This window comes from Hermetia illucens, chromosome 7 (genome assembly GCF_905115235.1).
Source record: "Hermetia illucens chromosome 7, iHerIll2.2.curated.20191125, whole genome shotgun sequence".
Lineage (NCBI taxonomy): Eukaryota > Metazoa > Arthropoda > Insecta > Diptera > Stratiomyidae > Hermetia > Hermetia illucens.
The window spans coordinates 5,196,815-5,215,189 of record NC_051855.1 but is presented as its reverse complement, the minus strand read 5'-3'; the positions used below and the strand labels follow the sequence as shown (position 1 = coordinate 5,215,189).

The 18,375-nt window shown below is 39.7% G+C and overlaps 1 protein-coding gene across 7 annotated transcripts; it reads right to left on the bottom strand.

Moving 5' to 3' along the window:
- Positions 1-443: 443 nt before the first annotated feature.
- LOC119660929 (MAP kinase-activated protein kinase 2) lies at positions 444-13,369 on the bottom strand. Of its 7 annotated transcripts, none has more exons than XM_038069918.1 (7): positions 13,224-13,369; positions 3,086-3,341; positions 2,615-3,026; positions 2,251-2,537; positions 2,040-2,168; positions 1,901-1,967; positions 444-1,716 (listed from the first exon to the last, which is right to left on the bottom strand). In XM_038069918.1, the coding sequence occupies exons 2-7, from the start codon at positions 3,305-3,307 to the stop codon at positions 1,712-1,714; spliced, it is 1,122 nt and encodes a 373-aa protein (XP_037925846.1). In that variant the 5' UTR covers positions 3,308-3,341; positions 13,224-13,369; the 3' UTR covers positions 444-1,711. The 7 variants fall into 7 exon arrangements, with proteins under 7 accessions (XP_037925846.1, XP_037925845.1, XP_037925840.1 ...); XM_038069917.1 differs by having other exon boundaries at positions 1,905-1,967; XM_038069912.1 differs by lacking the exon at positions 444-1,716 and having other exon boundaries at positions 1,723-1,967.
- Positions 13,370-18,375: the final 5,006 nt, after the last annotated feature.

Sequence of the window (18,375 nt, the reverse complement as noted above, 5' to 3'; positions counted from 1 at the left end):
AACATTTAAGATGCCACTAACCAGATCTCTTTTGATTTGGTTGAGGAGCTGGGATATCATTTTTCTTTGTTGACTCTAGATCATCTAGAATTTCTACATTTATAGTTATAGAGTCAATGACGATATTAACGGATTGGTTTTAGAAGATTGCTAAAGCAAATGTATTTGTTTAGGTTAAATAAACCAGGAAGCGAATAAATTTTACTATGAAAAAACAGTAAACACTTCCATTAAAAAATCGTTCAACTTTCAAATTCCTCTTTTCGACTGTTCACCAGCAGCGGTAAAAAGCGTTATATATAAGAAAAATAAATTAAGACACGGACCAAACAGAAAATATCTGCATATTCTATAGAGTAGAGTCGACACTATTATTATTTTTTCGTACAACAAAGCAGTCTCGTCTCACAGTGGGAAGAATTGAAAATAGTATGACCAAATGGTAGTGTATATATATATATTAACAAATATATATGAATTAATAACTCTTCTAACATTACTCAGGTATAATATGCGTTAATCAATTATTTATCTAAGTAGAATCGATTTTCCCACCTTACTTCTTCCCCCACCATTTTCTCAAATTTATGTTTCTTTTAGCCCTCTCCAAATCTGCTTCACATTTTCCTTATATCAAGTTCTTCCATTCATACCTTTGTCAGTGTGATATATATATGCTAACTAAAAGAACAAATATGTGACCATGGACATTCTTTATAAATTCGTCAAACTACTGAAAAATATTCACAGGCGTTTCTAACTTATTCTAAGTGTATATTGCGTAGTGAACCAATTTATAACAGATAAAACATATTTGCAACATATTTATGCCTATGTATATACGTATAGCAATACAACCAAATGAAATGAATAAGTAACAAATATGGTAAAATTCCTGCAGATGTATTCGCAATTCGTGCAAATATTCTTTTTAAGTATATACTGCTAAAAAATATGGTTTCCGTAGCTTTATCTACAAACTACTGGACGTCTGTTGAGAAACTTTGTTATCTGGCTTTAATATAGCTATCATATAACTATACGATCTTTCATTCTATTTCCTTCCAAGCTATCTTCAACATACGATTACATTAGAAGTAGTAAGTTGCAGACGTTCACGTAATATTTTATCTAGTCTTTTTTTCTGCTAAAAATGGCGACGACAGTTAGCACTTCGGTTTCTACTGTATGATTAACTATGAACCGTTACAGATGCCAACTTCAAAGTGCCGAAAATTTCTGCATAATCTTTGAAATCCCGATCTTTGTAATTTTGTCTTGGATTTCTATCTTAGTGTCAATAAGTGGAACAATGAATACCTATATTACTTTGATATACATTTCTATAGATAACTTAGCAGAACAACAGTATGCCTCCTCAATATATTATTATGAATTGCTAACCAAAATTGGGTAGATTCCCCGTACATTTAAAAATGGCCTGAGAATGTTAGACCTGGTTAGTGAAATTTTGCTTAAATCTCCTACAAAAATATGAATCTGCAAACTATGTTCGACCACCTTAAAAAATCAATGTGAAGTAACAGAAATTCCGCATTTTCTGTTATTCAACCGAAAGTGATACTTATTGTTGCTGTCAGAATGATCCAATATCGAATCGCGAGACTACATTTGACATTATAATTTTCGTTCCTCTTCATACGTACGTACTTGCGTCCTGATGAATGGAAGTTGGACTATTTGCACTTAATTAATCTACAGCGGAAAAAAATAAAATTTGGCTTTTAAAATAAAGAAATAATATTTTCTTATATGATTTTTCGTTCATTTGTCGCTTCTTTCCCAAACAATATGTGAAATCAAGGAGCAATATTTCATAATCGCAGCCAATTGCTCTCGTTGCTGTCTAGTTTTTCCTATGTTAGTTTCTTGTCATTACCTACCACTCTCTTCCGTCGTTTATTTAATAGTGCATTGTTGGAATTGTCCAGGGTTTTAATATGCATCTTCATGTAAGAAAGTAGAAATGACTTAGCAAAATACAGGACAAACGAATCGTTTGAATTTACACCACTAACCTGATCATAATCAACACGCATTGTTGCAAGCGATCGTGTCATTTCTTCTTGTACTTCAGGCCAAGTGTCTTCACCCTCGCGTAAAACGCGGCCAGTATGCAATGGTGTTTGAGGCACCATAGTATATTGCTGTATAACATGAAAAAACATTCAGGTTTAAATTAAAATTCTCGTACACATACAAGTTGAAGTTGTCGCATATTATACACACCGCTATCCATTTGTTTCGCATTACTTCTTCAATCGTTAAACGTTTCGCAGGATCTACGTTCAGCATCCCTTTAATCAGATCTTTAGCTCCTTGACTAACATTTTTCCATTCAGGCAAAGGGAAATCATATTGCCCGGTACGTATTCGCTTTTTCATTCCCGGTGATATAGCTAAACCATGATTACTATAGAATGGTGGGAAGCCACATAATAATATATACATGATAACTCCTAACGACCATATATCACAAATTTTATCATACTTCTCGGGCCCTAGCACTTCAGGTGCTGAAAATAATAAAGAAGGGAAACATACGAAGCCCAAACAGTGTTAATTTCGGTCACAACCATGTCAATATGCTTACCAACATAATATGGGGTATAGCACGGGGTTTGTAACGTATCTTTGGCAAATGTCTCCTTCGCGAATCCGAAATCTGTCAGCTTTAATATTGCATTTGCATCCGGTGTAGTATACAAAAGATTTTCGGGTTTTAAATCACGATGTGCAATATTCATACTGTGCAAATAATGTACAGCTACACAAATTTCATGCATTATCTGAGCCGCTTCGCGCTCTGTAAATGCGCCATCCTGACGATCTTGTATACGTTGGAATAGTTCGCCACCTTCCATGCATTCCATCACGACAAGTAAACATTTGTTTCCGCTGTATGAATTTTCATACACATCTATTATATTTACAATGTGTTTACAACCGCTTGCGCGCCAATGCAATTCAACTTCACGTCGGGCTTTTGGACTATCGAGTAATACCTGAAATTTAGAGAGAACCTCAGTCGATACAGGGGAAATTCTGAATTTCGATTACGTACTTTGAGCGCATATTTTTTGCCGTCACATCTACTTGTACATTGTACAACTTTACCGTTGATACCTAAACCTAATACTGTACTAGAAATCTCATAATCGTCAGTGATTGGGGTTTGTTTTGGAATGCGATTATTACTCGCCGCAACATAGTGGACATTATGATGATTCAAATAGGGAGGCGGGTATCCCGTGCCACTCCCAAATGTTCCAGGTGGTTGAGCCATTAGTTTGTTGTTTCTTTGAGCCAGAGTTTACTCACTGGAATGATAACAAAAAATATCCTATTATTTTCAAAGAATTATAATAAAAAGAACCATTTAAAGAGGTGTTACCACTAAATCTAACATTAAAATGTTTAAGCCACCGAAATATATTTACTTGGATAACTATTGGGGAATATACTATGTTTATTTTACCACGGCAGCGTTTAAAGGGTTATTCTAGTGTAAAACGCGTCAGAAGTATCATTTTAAAACTGTTATAAAACAGAAACTATAAAAGTTATAAACTTCAGATTGTGTATATTAGCCCCCTAGAATTAAAATTTACTAATTACAAGAAAAAGGAAAAAAATTGGCGGCCGCAGTAGCCAAATGGCCAAAAATTTTTAATTTTGCTAGCTTGACAAGTTATTGGGCAAAGCGTACTCGTTTTTGTTATACTTCCTCCAAAGTATCTCGTACTTTTAGTATTATTATTCTCAGGTGCGTGCAGTGGCTATTTAAGGGGGGGGGGGGTAAGGTATCTAATTTTTTTTTCATTTTTTTTTTATTTTCGAAATTCAATCCGTAATATCTGTTATATTGTTTTAAATTTTCAAGTCAATTGGAGCAAAATTGACGAAGTTATGAGTGTTTTTATACCTGCCGGATTTTTGTACCTATACCCGAACCAACCCCAACGCCCCGATCCGAGCACGCTATTGTTACCCGGCAGATGTTTCACTCTCTATTAATGTAGTACCTTACCTCCCAGTTCCATCTATCGAAATTTCAAGGCAAGGACAAACGGGTTTATACCTGATCTGTATACTTTGTCAGTGTAGTGTACAAAATTCAGTTAGCAGAAAATATCCTATCGAGTAGACGTATCCACGTGTTCTTATTTTCGCATAATTTCACCTCCGTTTTCATTCATTTTTGTTGCTAAATTATTACAAAAATGCCCAAAAAAATTGGAAGATCTGATAGACAATCAACTGGTTCGAGATTATATCGACCCAAAAAAATTTCACCCCCCCACAAACGGAAAAGCGAAGACATTACGACAAGAAGCGCGTCAGCTAAAAAAATAAAAATGACCGTTGAAGATCAAATTAGGGAGGATCTTGAACGACATTATAGGGTAATTGATTTTTTATTGGTCTTTGCAACAATTGCTACGCTAGTGAAGTGTGATGGAAAAGTAAATTTTCATTCGACTAAGAAAGAAGGTCTTGGATTTCACATCAAAGTGTCGTGCGAAAGTTGTAAACAAATTACAAACGTTCCGTCTAGTGCTCGAATAAACTCTGGTATTTACGAAGTGAATTATCGGTTTGTCTTCGTGATGGGGATATTAGGCCTTGGATTAGTTGGCTGTGATAAGTTCTGCGGCTTGATGGATTTGTCTAGTTCATTTTTATCAAGACCGACTTACAATAATTGCGTGACGAAAATGTGCTCGACTATAAGAGAAGTAGCGAATCGGTTTTTTTCATCTGCTACAAAAGAAGAAAGAGCAGCAACAGCCGAAGAAAAAAAAACTGAAGATGCCGACGAACTCAGTGTATCAGGCGACGGAACATGGAAAAAAAGAGGCTACTCATCTTTATTCGGCGTCACCTCGCTAATCGGTTACTTTACTGGTAAAGTAGTTGACATTCTCGTCAAAAGTTCATACTGCCACGAATGTAAAATTTGGGAACACAAATTGAACTCTGCCGAATACGAAGAATGGCATGGAGCTCATGTAGATACTGGAAACTGTCAGGCAAATCATACTGGTGCATCTGGAAATATGGAGGTCGAAGCGATAAAAACAATGTTTCAACGCTCGGTAAATAATGGTGTACGATATCGCAACTATATCGGCGACGGTGACTCCAAAGCTTACTCCGGGTTAGTGAATTCTAAACCTTATGGTGATGATTTTTCAATAGTAAAAAAAGAATGTGTAGGGCATGTTCAAAAAAGAATGGGCACTCGTCTACGTGAAATAGTCAAAAAGACCGTTGTAGATACCGAAACTAAGACTGGAAAGAAAATCAAAAGAAAGAGTCTGTCTGGTAAAGGGAAGCTTACGGCCAAAATTATCGATAAATTGACGGTATACTACGGATTGGCTATCAGACGTCACTCCGTAGAAAATATGAAGAACGCTCCGATTCCGTAGAAAATATGAAGAACGCTATCTGGGCAACGTTCTTTCACTACAGTTCGACGGACGAGAATCCACAGCACGAAAAATGTCCGAGCGGCGCGGACTCCTGGTGCGAATGGCAAAAAGCTGCAGCTGCTAATGCATTGGATTCGTTCAAACACACGTATTGTGCTCTTCCCAAGGATGTTTTGGATGCAATCAAGCCGATCTACGAAGATCTGAGCGAAGATGCCCTACTGGAACGATGTGTCGGAGGCTTCACGCAGAACAACAATGAGAGTTTGAACCAACTTATTTGGAAAATCTCACCGAAGCACTTGAGTGGAACCTCTGTCGTCGTTAAAATTGCAGCTTATGTGCCAGCCAGTGTCTTCAATGAAGGTTCGTTTGCTTTACTCACCTTCATGCAAGACATGGAAATCAGTTGTGGATCAAGCGTTCATGACTGGGCGCAATCCACTGACTCCATACGCATAAGCCGAGCAGAGCAGGAAGCTGAACGACAAACCAAAAAAGGCAGGAGCAAAAAGATGCATTAGACATCATCGATGATAGCAACATCCTCTATGGACCTGGCATTGATGACTCAGTGTGAGGTATGTCGATAAAATTCGCTTATAAACGTTTTAACTAGATTTTTTTGTGATTAAAACTTTAAAGCGTTTTTCCCACAACTCACGTTTTCAAAGTCGGTGCCCCTGATAACTCCAAAACTACTGCACCGATCCTTTTGAAATTTTAAACACTATTTCTGTACATCATTTACGAGGTAACGCTGTCGAGTTTTTTTTTTTTTATTCATAATTTTGATTTTGCAATAACAAATTAGCCGATTTTTTTCCACAAAATTGTGTTTTTAACTTTAAAGTGTTCGAAAAAATGAAAAAAATTTGGAAAGAAAAAAACTCGACAGCGTTACCTGGGGAAAACTATTATCTAACGAATGAACTTTGATTTTTTGATTTCAGATGATCCAGCACCAAGTTATGAGGGGCACCACAATTCAACTTTTTTTCGAGACACGTCCGAACAATTGCTGCCATTGCGGTATTTTTTCATATTTCTTTGTAAAAATTTGATGAAACATTCTTCGAATGTCATACTTTAATGTACCATTGGTTGAGTAAATAAATTTTAACTGTGTCGTTAGAAAAAAAATCACAAAAACATGGCTTTTTTTGTACGATTTGACCTTACCCCCCCCCCCCCCCCCCCCTTAAAGAAAATTGATTCTTACTGTATGGAAACTGTTCCAGGCACGAATTAAAAGGAAAGTAGAGATCAACATAATACCTACATTGTTCAACACATTATCTATTGAAATATGTAAAAAAAAAAACGAAAAGAAGTTAAACACTAAAATAACCCTTTAAGAACAAACTGGTGAGCATGAGCGGATTATCCGGGTTAGGTAAAAATAATGTAGCTTTTCGCCTACTCAAATTCGAACCCGAGGCAACGAGATTGGGTGCGCACATTCAAAAAGCCCCACTATCGCCCCATCAAAAGGCTGAAAAGGATGGTCTTAAAAGCAGGAAAATGCCTCACCGTGGCAAAGGTTTTTTTCAACAGATAAGTCAGGAAATTTGGGGAGACAGGGGGGGAGGGGGGACTAAAGCGAACAATGATTTCAATAAGAAAAAATCGATCGCTAATAAGTGGTCAATTATCCACCCCGGTATTGACAAACAAACAACAACCGGTAAACAAAGATTACCTCATAGAATCCCCTCTCCCCCTTGCAAGCTGTCCAACTATGAAAACCTTGTAAGACGATACTCCTCTGGTAGCAAATATTGATACCGAAACAAACAACAGAAACAACTATTGTAGTCCAGATGGATATAGCAAACGCCTTCGATAATACATCCTCCGGATTAATGGTGTTAGCTGCAAGGAAGCGCGGAAAATAAGGCACGATATGTAGACTTGTACAATCCTTGCTTGAAAGCAGATTGGCTGAACCTTATCTATGTGATGAGATTACATCCAAGGGATGCCCACAGGGGAAGTCCTATTATCTCGGCTGTGGGACGCCGTAGTGAACGAGTTGCTGTTTTTTTGTTAAGTATATGAGGATATCAGGATGGTATTAGCGTATTTATATCGGAAAAATTCTATCTATAGCGATCAATAAGTTCTGGTTTACGTAGAAGAGCGATATGAAGCAATAGTCCCTTGGCAATCACACACCACTTTCTGGTGAACGGCTTCAACTAGCAAATGGGCTAAAATATCTGAAATTGTGTCGTGGGTAGAAAGCAAAATTCTAACAAATAGTTTATATAATATATACAAGTCGTAATATCGGAAGCTGCACGCTTCGAGTATCATCGGATTCATCTTGTATCAGAATTCCTATGCACGTTTTTCCATTCCTACTTATCTAAAGATTCAAAATATATATTGATATATGCATTTTCAAACCTTAGCAGCTCCATTCATATGAGTTCACTTTATATGACGATGACGTCATACACGTTTTTGAATGGGGTAAATTCACGTGAAATACACAATTTTGACTTTCTATAACTTTGTTAATGATAGTTGGGTTTTCTTCAAATTCTCAAAAATTGTGCATTATAATATTACCTATAATGTTACCGAATTTTAGGACCTCTAGGAAGAGGAGTTTCGGGTACATTTTCAAAATATGGTAATATGCTATTATTCACTTTATTTGAGCAGACATCGAAATACGACTGTATTCTTACGTCCGAGATTGAATACAAACGTATTCGTATTTGCGTGAAACGAAACCTTGTCAGGGACGATTCGATGTCTGTCTGTCTCACTTCCGATTTATTCAGAAGATTCAGATCGAAAATTGGTGGGAGCGTGTGGTCTGCTGCTCCCTTTACATACAACAAATGGCGCCCTTTTGGGTAAAGGGGGTTCCCCATACATGTAAATGGAAAGTGCAACATTTTTTTCACAGAATGTGGTCATGTAGGTTATGAAATGAGAAGGCTCAATTAGTATGAAACTGGTCCCATATTTGATATTGGGTGGCTCAAAATATGACCCCGAAAAAGTGTAACAAGTCTCGCTCTATCCAAACGAAAATCTAAAGAAAAAAAGTGTTGTATCTAAACAATATCTAGGCTTCAAAATACATCCCGTTCCGATATCTGGATAAATGAGGTTAATAATAATATATTGCTATATTTTATAAATTTAGCTGGAAACGTTAGGGGGCCTAAGTTTATGCTAGAACTACAAACACTTGCATAAAGGATAACATAAAGCATATCTTCCGGAAATTTGAAGGAAATCGCACTATTATTTGCAAAGTTATAGAAGGTAAAACTTACATTTGTTATCAATTTCCTGCATTCTCGAAACGTGTATGACGTCATCATAACATATCAATTCGCCAATACCACAACAAAGTAAGTTCGCGTGAATGAGAGGTTGCAGGGATACATTTCGTTTTAGTGTTTTTTTATCATTTATATATCAATATCAATTAATCCAGGCAGACATACGGGTAGATTTATATGTAAATGAAGCTTTGCAGTAATGCCTAATTTAGATAGATATATTTGTACATTGAACAAGCAGTATTCAATATACGTACTTCGTATGTACATATGTATACTTTATGGACGAAGTAAATCGAAAATAAATGTATATACATGCATATAGAATACAGTATTCGGTAATAGGCAATGTTTGTTTAGGCTAAGTATATCTACGTCTTTAATATGTACATATTTCTTGTACTTTGAAAAAAATATGAAGGTAGTTTCTTGGGCTTTTTTACGACTGGAAAAATGTGCGTAGACATTAGATGAACACAAAACCTCTATATCCGGAGCGCCAGCTTCCGGTTTTCCGACTGTTGGATTAACATTTCCAATTGCGGATACGGATTTTTTGTATTGAAATGTTAGTATTCGCCCGGGTAGCGAATATTAACGCCTTAACGATCTGACCTTGTTGCACGTGTAGATAAAAAAGTATGTAAATATAAACCCTAGTCCCAAGTCTGAAGAATTGTTCTGTTAAGAAAACGGACTTAAAAGCAAAGAAATCTTCTGTGCTTGTGTCTGTATCAGACATCAGATAGGCAAGAAAATGCATTCCACTTGTTAACCGTGAAAAACGGCTGACTTTTGGTAAATTGCCGTTTAACTACTTAGGATACATTTAGAATATGAATGAAAAGCGAGGTTTTCGACGGAAGTTGCGTATAAATACAAATTGCAAGCTGATAGATTTGTCATATGTTCCTCGTCGTTACCAAATCATCGCATCATTAAGAGCATTCTACAATAAAGTCAAAGTAAACGAAGTAAATGGAAAGAAAAAATCGAACATCATTGAAGATTACAAGAAAATCAAGAAAGAATGGAGACAAGGAACAAATGAAGGTGTTGCTAGTTATGATGAAAGTCAATCGTCAATCATAATTTATTTCCCTGATTTTTCGTTTTCCCAAAGAAATTTGATTTGTTAAGGAGATTTGGAAACTATTGACATTTATTGAGTTGGGGAAAAAGAAATGTCGTAGCTGCTGTACTCCAACGTGTGATGTGAAACCTTGTTCTCATGTTATCCCTTGGTATCAATAATTCAGGATATCGCCTAGAAAGAATATTAATCTTCCTTCGATTTAGGCAGCTCCCTGCCTCACTGACACTCCCGGTCATCCTCAATATTGCCTGCATCTGTAACTGCAGATGAAGAAAGGTTAATCCCGGAAGGACTTTCAGGGATGATACACGCGCAAGTCAGTCTTTGGAGTTTGTGTAATTCTCTAACTTATGTGCTGAATTCAGTTCTTCTGCCAAGTTACCGCCCCATGGGTAATCATTGGCCCTACTATTGCAGTGTATATCCAAAGCAGTATATGCTTGAAGCTCTCCTCCATTGTCGGAGTATCGCCCTTCTCCTTCGACTCGCTTTCCTGCGCGTCGCTCTCCACCCTTAGCCCTAGAAGTCCTAGTTCTAGTTCGTCTAGCTTCTTGCGCTTCTTCTGGCTGATAAGACGTGGGCGGCTTGTCTGCTGACTGGTAAGGGCATCGCGGCGGCGCGGATGCATTGTTGTTCAATTTTCGCGGGGTATTAGGGTTTGGCATGTTGGGGTTTTCGGAATCCCATTCCAGGAAGGCCGGCTTCAACCTTTCGGTTGATATGTTAGTTTCCCTTCCGTTTAGCTTGACTTTGATAAATACGAGCGATAGTCGGTAAATTACTCGTTGAGGTCCGGTGAATGATTTCCTCACTGCGTCGACTCTAACGAATATGTGCATGCTCCCAGATGCTGACGCGTTTTGCTGTGGAAGGCTTGGAATCACTTTGAATTTCTGAATCTAGAAACCATTCGCCTGGCAATCGTAAGGGAATACCAAACAACGGCTCCGCTGATAACGCATTTAAGTTAACCTTGACGCTTGTCCCAACCTTGGCTGTCTTCCAATCGCATGATAGCAGCCTTAAAGGAACGATCGATTTTGTTAAGGCGAACTGAGAGCCCTGGTCCGTAGTGATGACCGTATGTGTGCCGTGCAAAGCGATCCAGATTGAGACAAATACTTCTGCCACAGAATCTAAAGTTTGATTCGTTAATGGTGTAGCCTCCGGCCACCACAAGAATCTGTCCAGCATGGTCAAGCAGGTCCCCGCATGAGGGTGGGAGGGGTCCTTTGACGTCCAGATGGACCAGCTGGCACCTTCTGTTAGGGATATCGAATGGCTGGAACGGATTATTTGTGTGTGGTCCGATTTTGGCTCGCTGGTAACGTAGGCAGCTACGTCAAATATGCGCTGTTTTGTTCGCGAACTTGTTGTTGTCCCCCTTATAAAACCCCTCCTTTTTATTTGCACAAAATTCAGACAACCAGTTTTCGTAAGCCTCTTTTTAGGCCAACTTAAGTAGCACCAAGAGCGTTTTGCATGAACCGGAAGAGATGGTAATCACTTGGTGCCAGGTCCGGACTATACGGTGCGTGCGAAAGAACATCCCATTCGAGCTCCCGTAGCTTCTGGCTGGTCATCAAAGATGTGAGGCCGAACATTGCCCTGGTAGAACACAACGTCATTCCTATTGACCAATTCTTGTCGCCTCTGAGCAATCGCCTGCTTCAAACGGTCGAGTTGCTCACAACAGAGGACCGAATTGTGGGTCTGACCATAGTTGAGCAGCTCATTGTGGATGACTCTCTTCCGATCCCACCAGACACACAGCAAAACCTTCCTGGCCGTCAATTCGAGCTTGGCGATGGTTTGGGCCGGCTCGTCGCACTTCGACCACGACCTTTTTCGCTTGAGGTTGTTGTACGTGATCCACTTTTCATTACCAGTCACCATCCGCTTCAAAACAGTGCGTCGCAGGTGTTGATTCAGTCCAAGAGACTTTTTTGTGTCAACTGGTGTGGCACCCAAATATCCAGCTTGTTTTGGAATCAAATCTTCTGCAAATGGTTCCAAACAGTTTTATGGTCTATATCCAGTTTCTGTCCGTCTACTTGGATGATTTCCACGATTTTATCGGTTTCTACAACGATTAGCTTACCAGTAGGGGGTGTACATTCACAACATCCACTACACCACAGCTAAGTCGATCGAAATAACGCTGTGCTATGCGAATCGTTACAGTATCGGGCCAATAAGCTTCACAAATGCCACTAAAAGTGTATATACCTCTAGCTCTATTGCGATGGAACTAATGCAAGTGATATTAATAATTGGCATTTGCAACCGAAATAGTGCTTTCCGCAATTCTCAAAACGAATTCATTGTAATTAATTATATACAATACTGCCGCAGACGAAAAACGCTGGCAAATCGAAAATGTTGTGAAATGTCAACGAACTGTCATCGGACGTTATGAAATTCGTAAGATTAAATGTCACTAAGAGTACATACCTCCGGCTTAAATTTAATTCTTATGAATGGAACTGGCGGAACTAATGCGAGTCACATAACAATAAGCAATTGAATCTAAAATAGTGCCTTCAGCAGTACTCGGAATTCATTCAAAAGTATTTGGCGGAAACGAAAAACCTCGTAAATTGGAAATAACATGAAGTGAAACATCAGTTTGCTGAACTTTTTTAGCCAACGCATTGCGCGTCGGACTGATTGTATATTGATTCAAGGAAGTCCGTGTGATGAACTTGATTTGACAGCTCTCTCACCCCGCACGCACGCATCCATTTCCGTGTTGCACTTTAGGCTTTACATTCAATAGAGTGCCAACCGGCTATTCTGTGTAAACAAACTTAAAATCTATCATTTTCCAATGAGATCATAATCCCAAAAAATATTTTCTAGGCATCAACTCTTTTGTATCTTTTCTCAGTCCTTGTTTCGCTAATTGCACTTCCGATTCCGAGTCACACATCACACTCTGCAGTGTCCAACGCTGATCTCATGTATAAATAATTCGCAAACGCGACGGTTCCCAGCTCAGAGAATTTACATAAAATTAGGATAGAAAAAAATAGAGAACGCGTGACATGACGAATATGTTTCTGTGGAAAACGAGATCGAGTTCCTCGGATTTTCCTAAGGGATACCTTGCACAAAATTAAGCCAACTGGAAGAAACAACTAACAAATGACACTGAATTTGTTAGGACTTGTTTGCCACCTGCACTCACACCTAAGATCACGGTTTCCTCATACACCAGGTAGGCGGGGAAAATCCACTCACTGCGATTCCCGTTTAGATTACCGAAGAATATCACTTTCCGAATTTTCCTTGGTCACCCGATGACTGCGACACACATAGGCATTGTAATATCAAACGCAATTTATTGGGAATACACACCTACGAAATGAAGTATGACAGTAGAAACACAAATGCAAGAAATAGGCCTACGGATGGATAATTCCGCAATACATTACACAAACTTGAAATGACTAAACGACAGATGGGCCACAATTAAATCCAACCAGGTTGTGCCTTATGACGTCTACAATGTACTGAAAGGTAACTTACTTCAGCCGCGTTCCATCTGTAGTTTCAAGCCATCCACACGCGTGATTGCGATCGTACCCGTTCCATTTGATTTTGAACTCTTTGATTTGAAATCTCAACGTTACAACAATTGCACACAATTAATTGCGACAGTAAATTCTGTGTTGAGATTCTCTGAAACTACGATCGCTTCTATGATTTCGGCACCATATAACGCTAAATCTTCCTCTGACTTTTTTATTGCACTGTTAAATTAACATATCGAGCACGACGATTCATGAGCGAGTTAGTATGGGCGCCCTTGGAAGTCTAAAGGACAACTTACTTCGACAGGTAAAGCTATAAAGCAGCGACTTTTGCGAAAAAAATCATAAGGCAACATAGAAATTGGCTGAAATCGGCGAATTTCTTTCAGATTGTTGACGTTTACACTACCATTCTCAGTCTGCCTCGTCAAATTTCAAAGAATTTCCCATTACATCACATACATTATTATTATTACTCCGTTAAGGGAAAGTCGCACCGCGTCCTTGAAGAACTATTGTGCCCCTTTTACTGGTTATAGTGTACCTATTGATCATAGTATCTCAAGCAGGCCTGTAACCGTTAGGAACTTTAGTATGTTCCCTACTTCCAGATCTTTCAGCCCCCAGATGCCTCGACCTACTTTGCACAAGTGCCGGACACTGTCCCAGGACGTGTATAGAGGTTTCGTCCTCCTCCTCACAAAACCTGCAGGCAGTGTGCGTAGATATCCCTAACTTCCCTAGGTGATAGTTCAGCCGACAATGACCAGTGAGAATTCCCACTATGATTCGGAGGTTCTTTTTGGTGAGGTTTACGCAATCCTGTGTACGCATGGGTTCGTATCCCCCAATAAGCACCCTGGACTGCTCAATCCCTGGTAGGCCCGCCCAGTATAGTTCCTTCAACCGTTTCTCTTCATTTCTTAGATCCATAGCCATGAAACCGTTTCCGATTCCACAGAAGTGTTCTGGCCACACATACATACACTTACGTAAGTACTTCCTAAATAACAACCTCCTCTAAATTCCGTTTTGACAATTAAACGCTCGGAAGTAAACGAAACGTTATTCATCGCGCTCGGCGTCGCGAACACAGTATATCTAACAGTATTGGGAAGCCCTCAACATCTGGCAGTATCTACATGTCGTTGATTGCCTATGATGTGTAGGGATAAGCTCACCGTAGCCTGCGCCTTAGACCTCGAAAAGGTGTTTGATTCTGTTTGGAAAGAGGGATTGCTCTACAAACTAATCCAGTCCAATTGCCCGCTCCCCTTATTCAGAATCCTTGCAGACTTCATCTCCAACAGAACTTGCCACGTGCGTTTCAATGGACTACGCTCCAGCGACTTCCCGGTAAACTCAGGAGTCCCTCAGGGATCCATCCTAGGCCCCAAACTTTTTAACATCTTCCTCCACGATATTCCCCTCCCTCCCGTAAACTTATCCTCCACGACAACGGCAACTCAGGCAGCCCTTCTCTCGCCCTTTTTCCCCAACGACAATGGACCTCCCGCGTCAGGTTTGATCCTCTTCGCTGATGACACCATCCTATATGCGAGAGGTCTCAGGCTCTCAATCGCCTCCCTCTCTCTCCTAACAAATAGGGTCATCGCTTATTTCAAGCGGTGGGCCCTTACCGTTAATTCCCTTAAGTCTGAGGTTATTTGCTTCAGAAACCCCAGTGGGAAGTGCCACTGGCGCACAGTACCACAAAACAAAAACCTGCATTTACGCATTGCTAACCACACACTCAAGCCGAAATCAAATATTAAATACCTGGGAATCTCCCTCAACAACAAACTCAAATCCAACCCTCACGGCAGATCTGCTATCGCCAAGGCCTCTAAGGCCTCAGCTGCCTTGAAAACCCTCCTCTCATCTCGGGCCCTGTTCCCTGCCACCAAGACCCTTTTATACAAAACTCTCATTCGTCCAATCCTGACCTATGGTTTCCCAGCATGGGTTACCATGTCACCGAACGTAGCAGAAGCCCTCCAACGCTTTGAAAGGACGATACTCAGGAAATGCACGGCCAAATACAGAAGGCCAAACCTAAAATTCCACCAAAACTCTCTTCTGTACGACCTTTCCGGGGTTTGCCCCATAATTCCGCACATGATGAAAAAGTGGCTGTCCCACCCTAACCCGCTGATAAAAAATCTCGCTAAACGCAATGCACTATTACGTGAACAGAGGTACTACGTGTCAGGGCTGACTCTCCTCTCGGACAGTAACTCTCCTCTCAACCACAGTTAGATACTATAGTAGATCTACTGTGCTCTCAACCATCACGCCTCCCCTCCCTCCTTCATCCCCGCCTTTTATCAAAGCTCCTCCCCGGACTTCCACAGAGGCTAAACGCGTAAGTCCAGTGTTCTGGCAGTCAATCCCCGCGCAAGTGTCGATCACCGATTATTTTTTCTTTACTTAGTCTAGATTAAGACAATAGACACTAATTAGCCTGTACATAATGTAATACCTCCAAGCATTAATTTCTTCCCTAAATTAAGGTCCCTCCTTCTACCAATTAAACCCCACAATACATGCCCCGCAATCCCACAGTCCTTTTCATCCCTCCCGCCTTGGGTCACTGTCCTCGCACAGGCCCAGATCGAGTAAAAGGTAGCCCTTTCCCAGAATGCTGGCACTATTGAGAAAGGACTGCGCTTTACTCCAATTCCGTTAATCAATCCTGCACGCACTCACTCCGCTGTTGTGAATTCATTGTATAATTAACGCTGAAAAGTAGCAGCGGAAAATAAAAAGTGCCGCCAAATTGCAACTGGCACAATTTGTCATCAGATCAAACTTTGCTGACATGGGGCGAACTATGCCGACTTAAAATTTTCATTGTACATTGAAACTGCGTGCGGTCCGCAACTTCTTTTGTCCACATTCCGCTCGCATCGTAGTTGTTTTTCCCACTTAAGGAGGTCATCCCAAGTGAAGGCCGTTTTTTTTGCCTTTTTTGAAAAATTATTTTGGAGGACTGGATAAAGATAGAAACGTGATTTTTCCACCATATATTTATTGATATCTCTAGTATGTGTGATAAATTTTTCAGCTTGATGTCGTAGCCAATTTTTGGAATAGGTGTTAATTTATGCACCCATCTCCAAAAAAAGGTGTTTTTCTACTTCAAGCTGGAGGGCGCTGTGTTCATCTCAGGAAAAAAAAACTAAGCGGCATTTTAATGTGGAGAATATTCCACGGTCCGCAAACTAGGATAATTAGAAAATGTTAAAAGCTAAATTTTTGGTGGGCTTTTAAACTTAATTTTTTGGATTTTGGTGTTTTTTTACGGCTTTTTTTATGAATAAAAAAAAACTACCCGTCCGATTGCAATTATCCTAGTTTGCGGACCGTAGAAATATGTACTAAAGAAGCCGTGAAAATTTCAAAGAATTTGGTTAGATAGATTTTGAGCTATGGTGGCAGCCGATTTTCAAGATGCAGTTTCGAGAAAAACGCATTTGAAAATTTAAATGTGATTATCAACAGTAAAATTTTGACTCACCATTAATCTGCTATACCTGGTTCATAGAGAGCACCCTCCGTTTCTTCAAAAAAGTCATGTAAGGCCGATTGTTGCTCTCTGGTGTCAATTGTGGCTCTTTTAGCGAGGTCAGTCGATCGTCGTTCGGATCGCCAAATTCGCGTTTCATTACGGCGGGCGACATAACCCTGACATATGTGACCAACTTGACATCCCATTGCCACTAGGATTTTGAGAATGCCATTAAATCCTTCATTGAAAATAATTAATAATCGTTGACGCAACAATCCATTTTGGATCAGAGCCTTGAAGTGTGTTAGAGCACTTCATTCAAGACCGTAACGGTATACTACAGAACACTGTAGGAGGCAATGTGGTCAGCATTGCGCTCGCCCGAGATTATTACCCTGATTTGACTCAGGTACTCATTCACAGCTGAGTCGACTGGTATCCGACGTCAAATCACGATACAAATCCCACTGCCACCAGTGAGATTTGAACTGTGACCTTCCATACGACAGCCTTGCGCTCTAACCATTCAGCTATCCGGGCACATTGAAAATAATTATAGCCAGAAAAGTGGCTATTTCTACCACCTTGGCCCCGGAATGACGGTGTTTAGGAGCGAAAGTCAAGATCAATGCATTTAACGACTCATCGTTCTTCTGGGCCTCTGCTCCTAAACATTTGTTCAAAAGATCATCTCGTGACAAATCTTCGTAGATCGGTTTGATAACTGTTTGAACTTCCTCTCGTGGTGAAAACTATCCAGTTCTCGTTTAACTTCCGCTTTGCGCCATTTGCACCAACTATCCTCGCCTGCTGGACAATTTGATGCTGTGGATTTTCGTCTGTAGAACATTTATGGAAGAAAGTTGCCCAAATTTCTTGCTTCATTCCTTCTGTCGAATTTGAGTGTCGACCAATAGCTAGCCCAAAAAATCTAGTGAGGTCGTTTATTACCTTATTAGTAAGTTTTCCAGCCCCTTTTCCACCAATGCATTTGTGATTCTTCTTTGCATTTCTAAGCCGCGTTCCCATTCTTTCCTCGACATGTACTACGCATTCCTTTTTTACTTCTACGTATATTTTATTATTTGCAGAAATACCGGAGAAAACTTCAGCAAAATCCAAGATACAATATACAAAACTTGTCGCAATTGGAACATCCATGTTCATGCTTGCTAAAAGTTTCTTTGCTGATGTTGATGCGAAGTCCTTGTTCTTCTCTGATAACTATCGATTCCCATGAAATACTCGTTTTTTAGTACGAGCATGACGTTGAACATTAAAGCGACCTCCCTTCGTACGATCCATTTAAAAAGTCACTGAACACACAAACAGTACAATACTTACAACAAAATATAACTGAGTATAGCTTGAAAGCCTTTCAGTGCTCACTCTAGACTGGATTATCCTTTTTATTCCAAATAGCAAATAAGTTTGGACAATTGATTGGCTTTCGATCTTTTTATAT

Coding starts and splice junctions, on each gene's coding strand:
- LOC119660929 (XM_038069912.1), bottom strand. CDS start 3,307: ATGGCTCAACCACCTGGAACATTTGGGAGTGGCACGGGATACCCGCCT. Junction 3,027..3,085: donor GCAAAAAATATGCGCTCAAA/GTACGTAATCGA, acceptor TCTAAATTTCAG/GTATTACTCGATAGTCCAAA. Junction 2,538..2,614: donor CTATACCCCATATTATGTTG/GTAAGCATATTG, acceptor TATTATTTTCAG/CACCTGAAGTGCTAGGGCCC.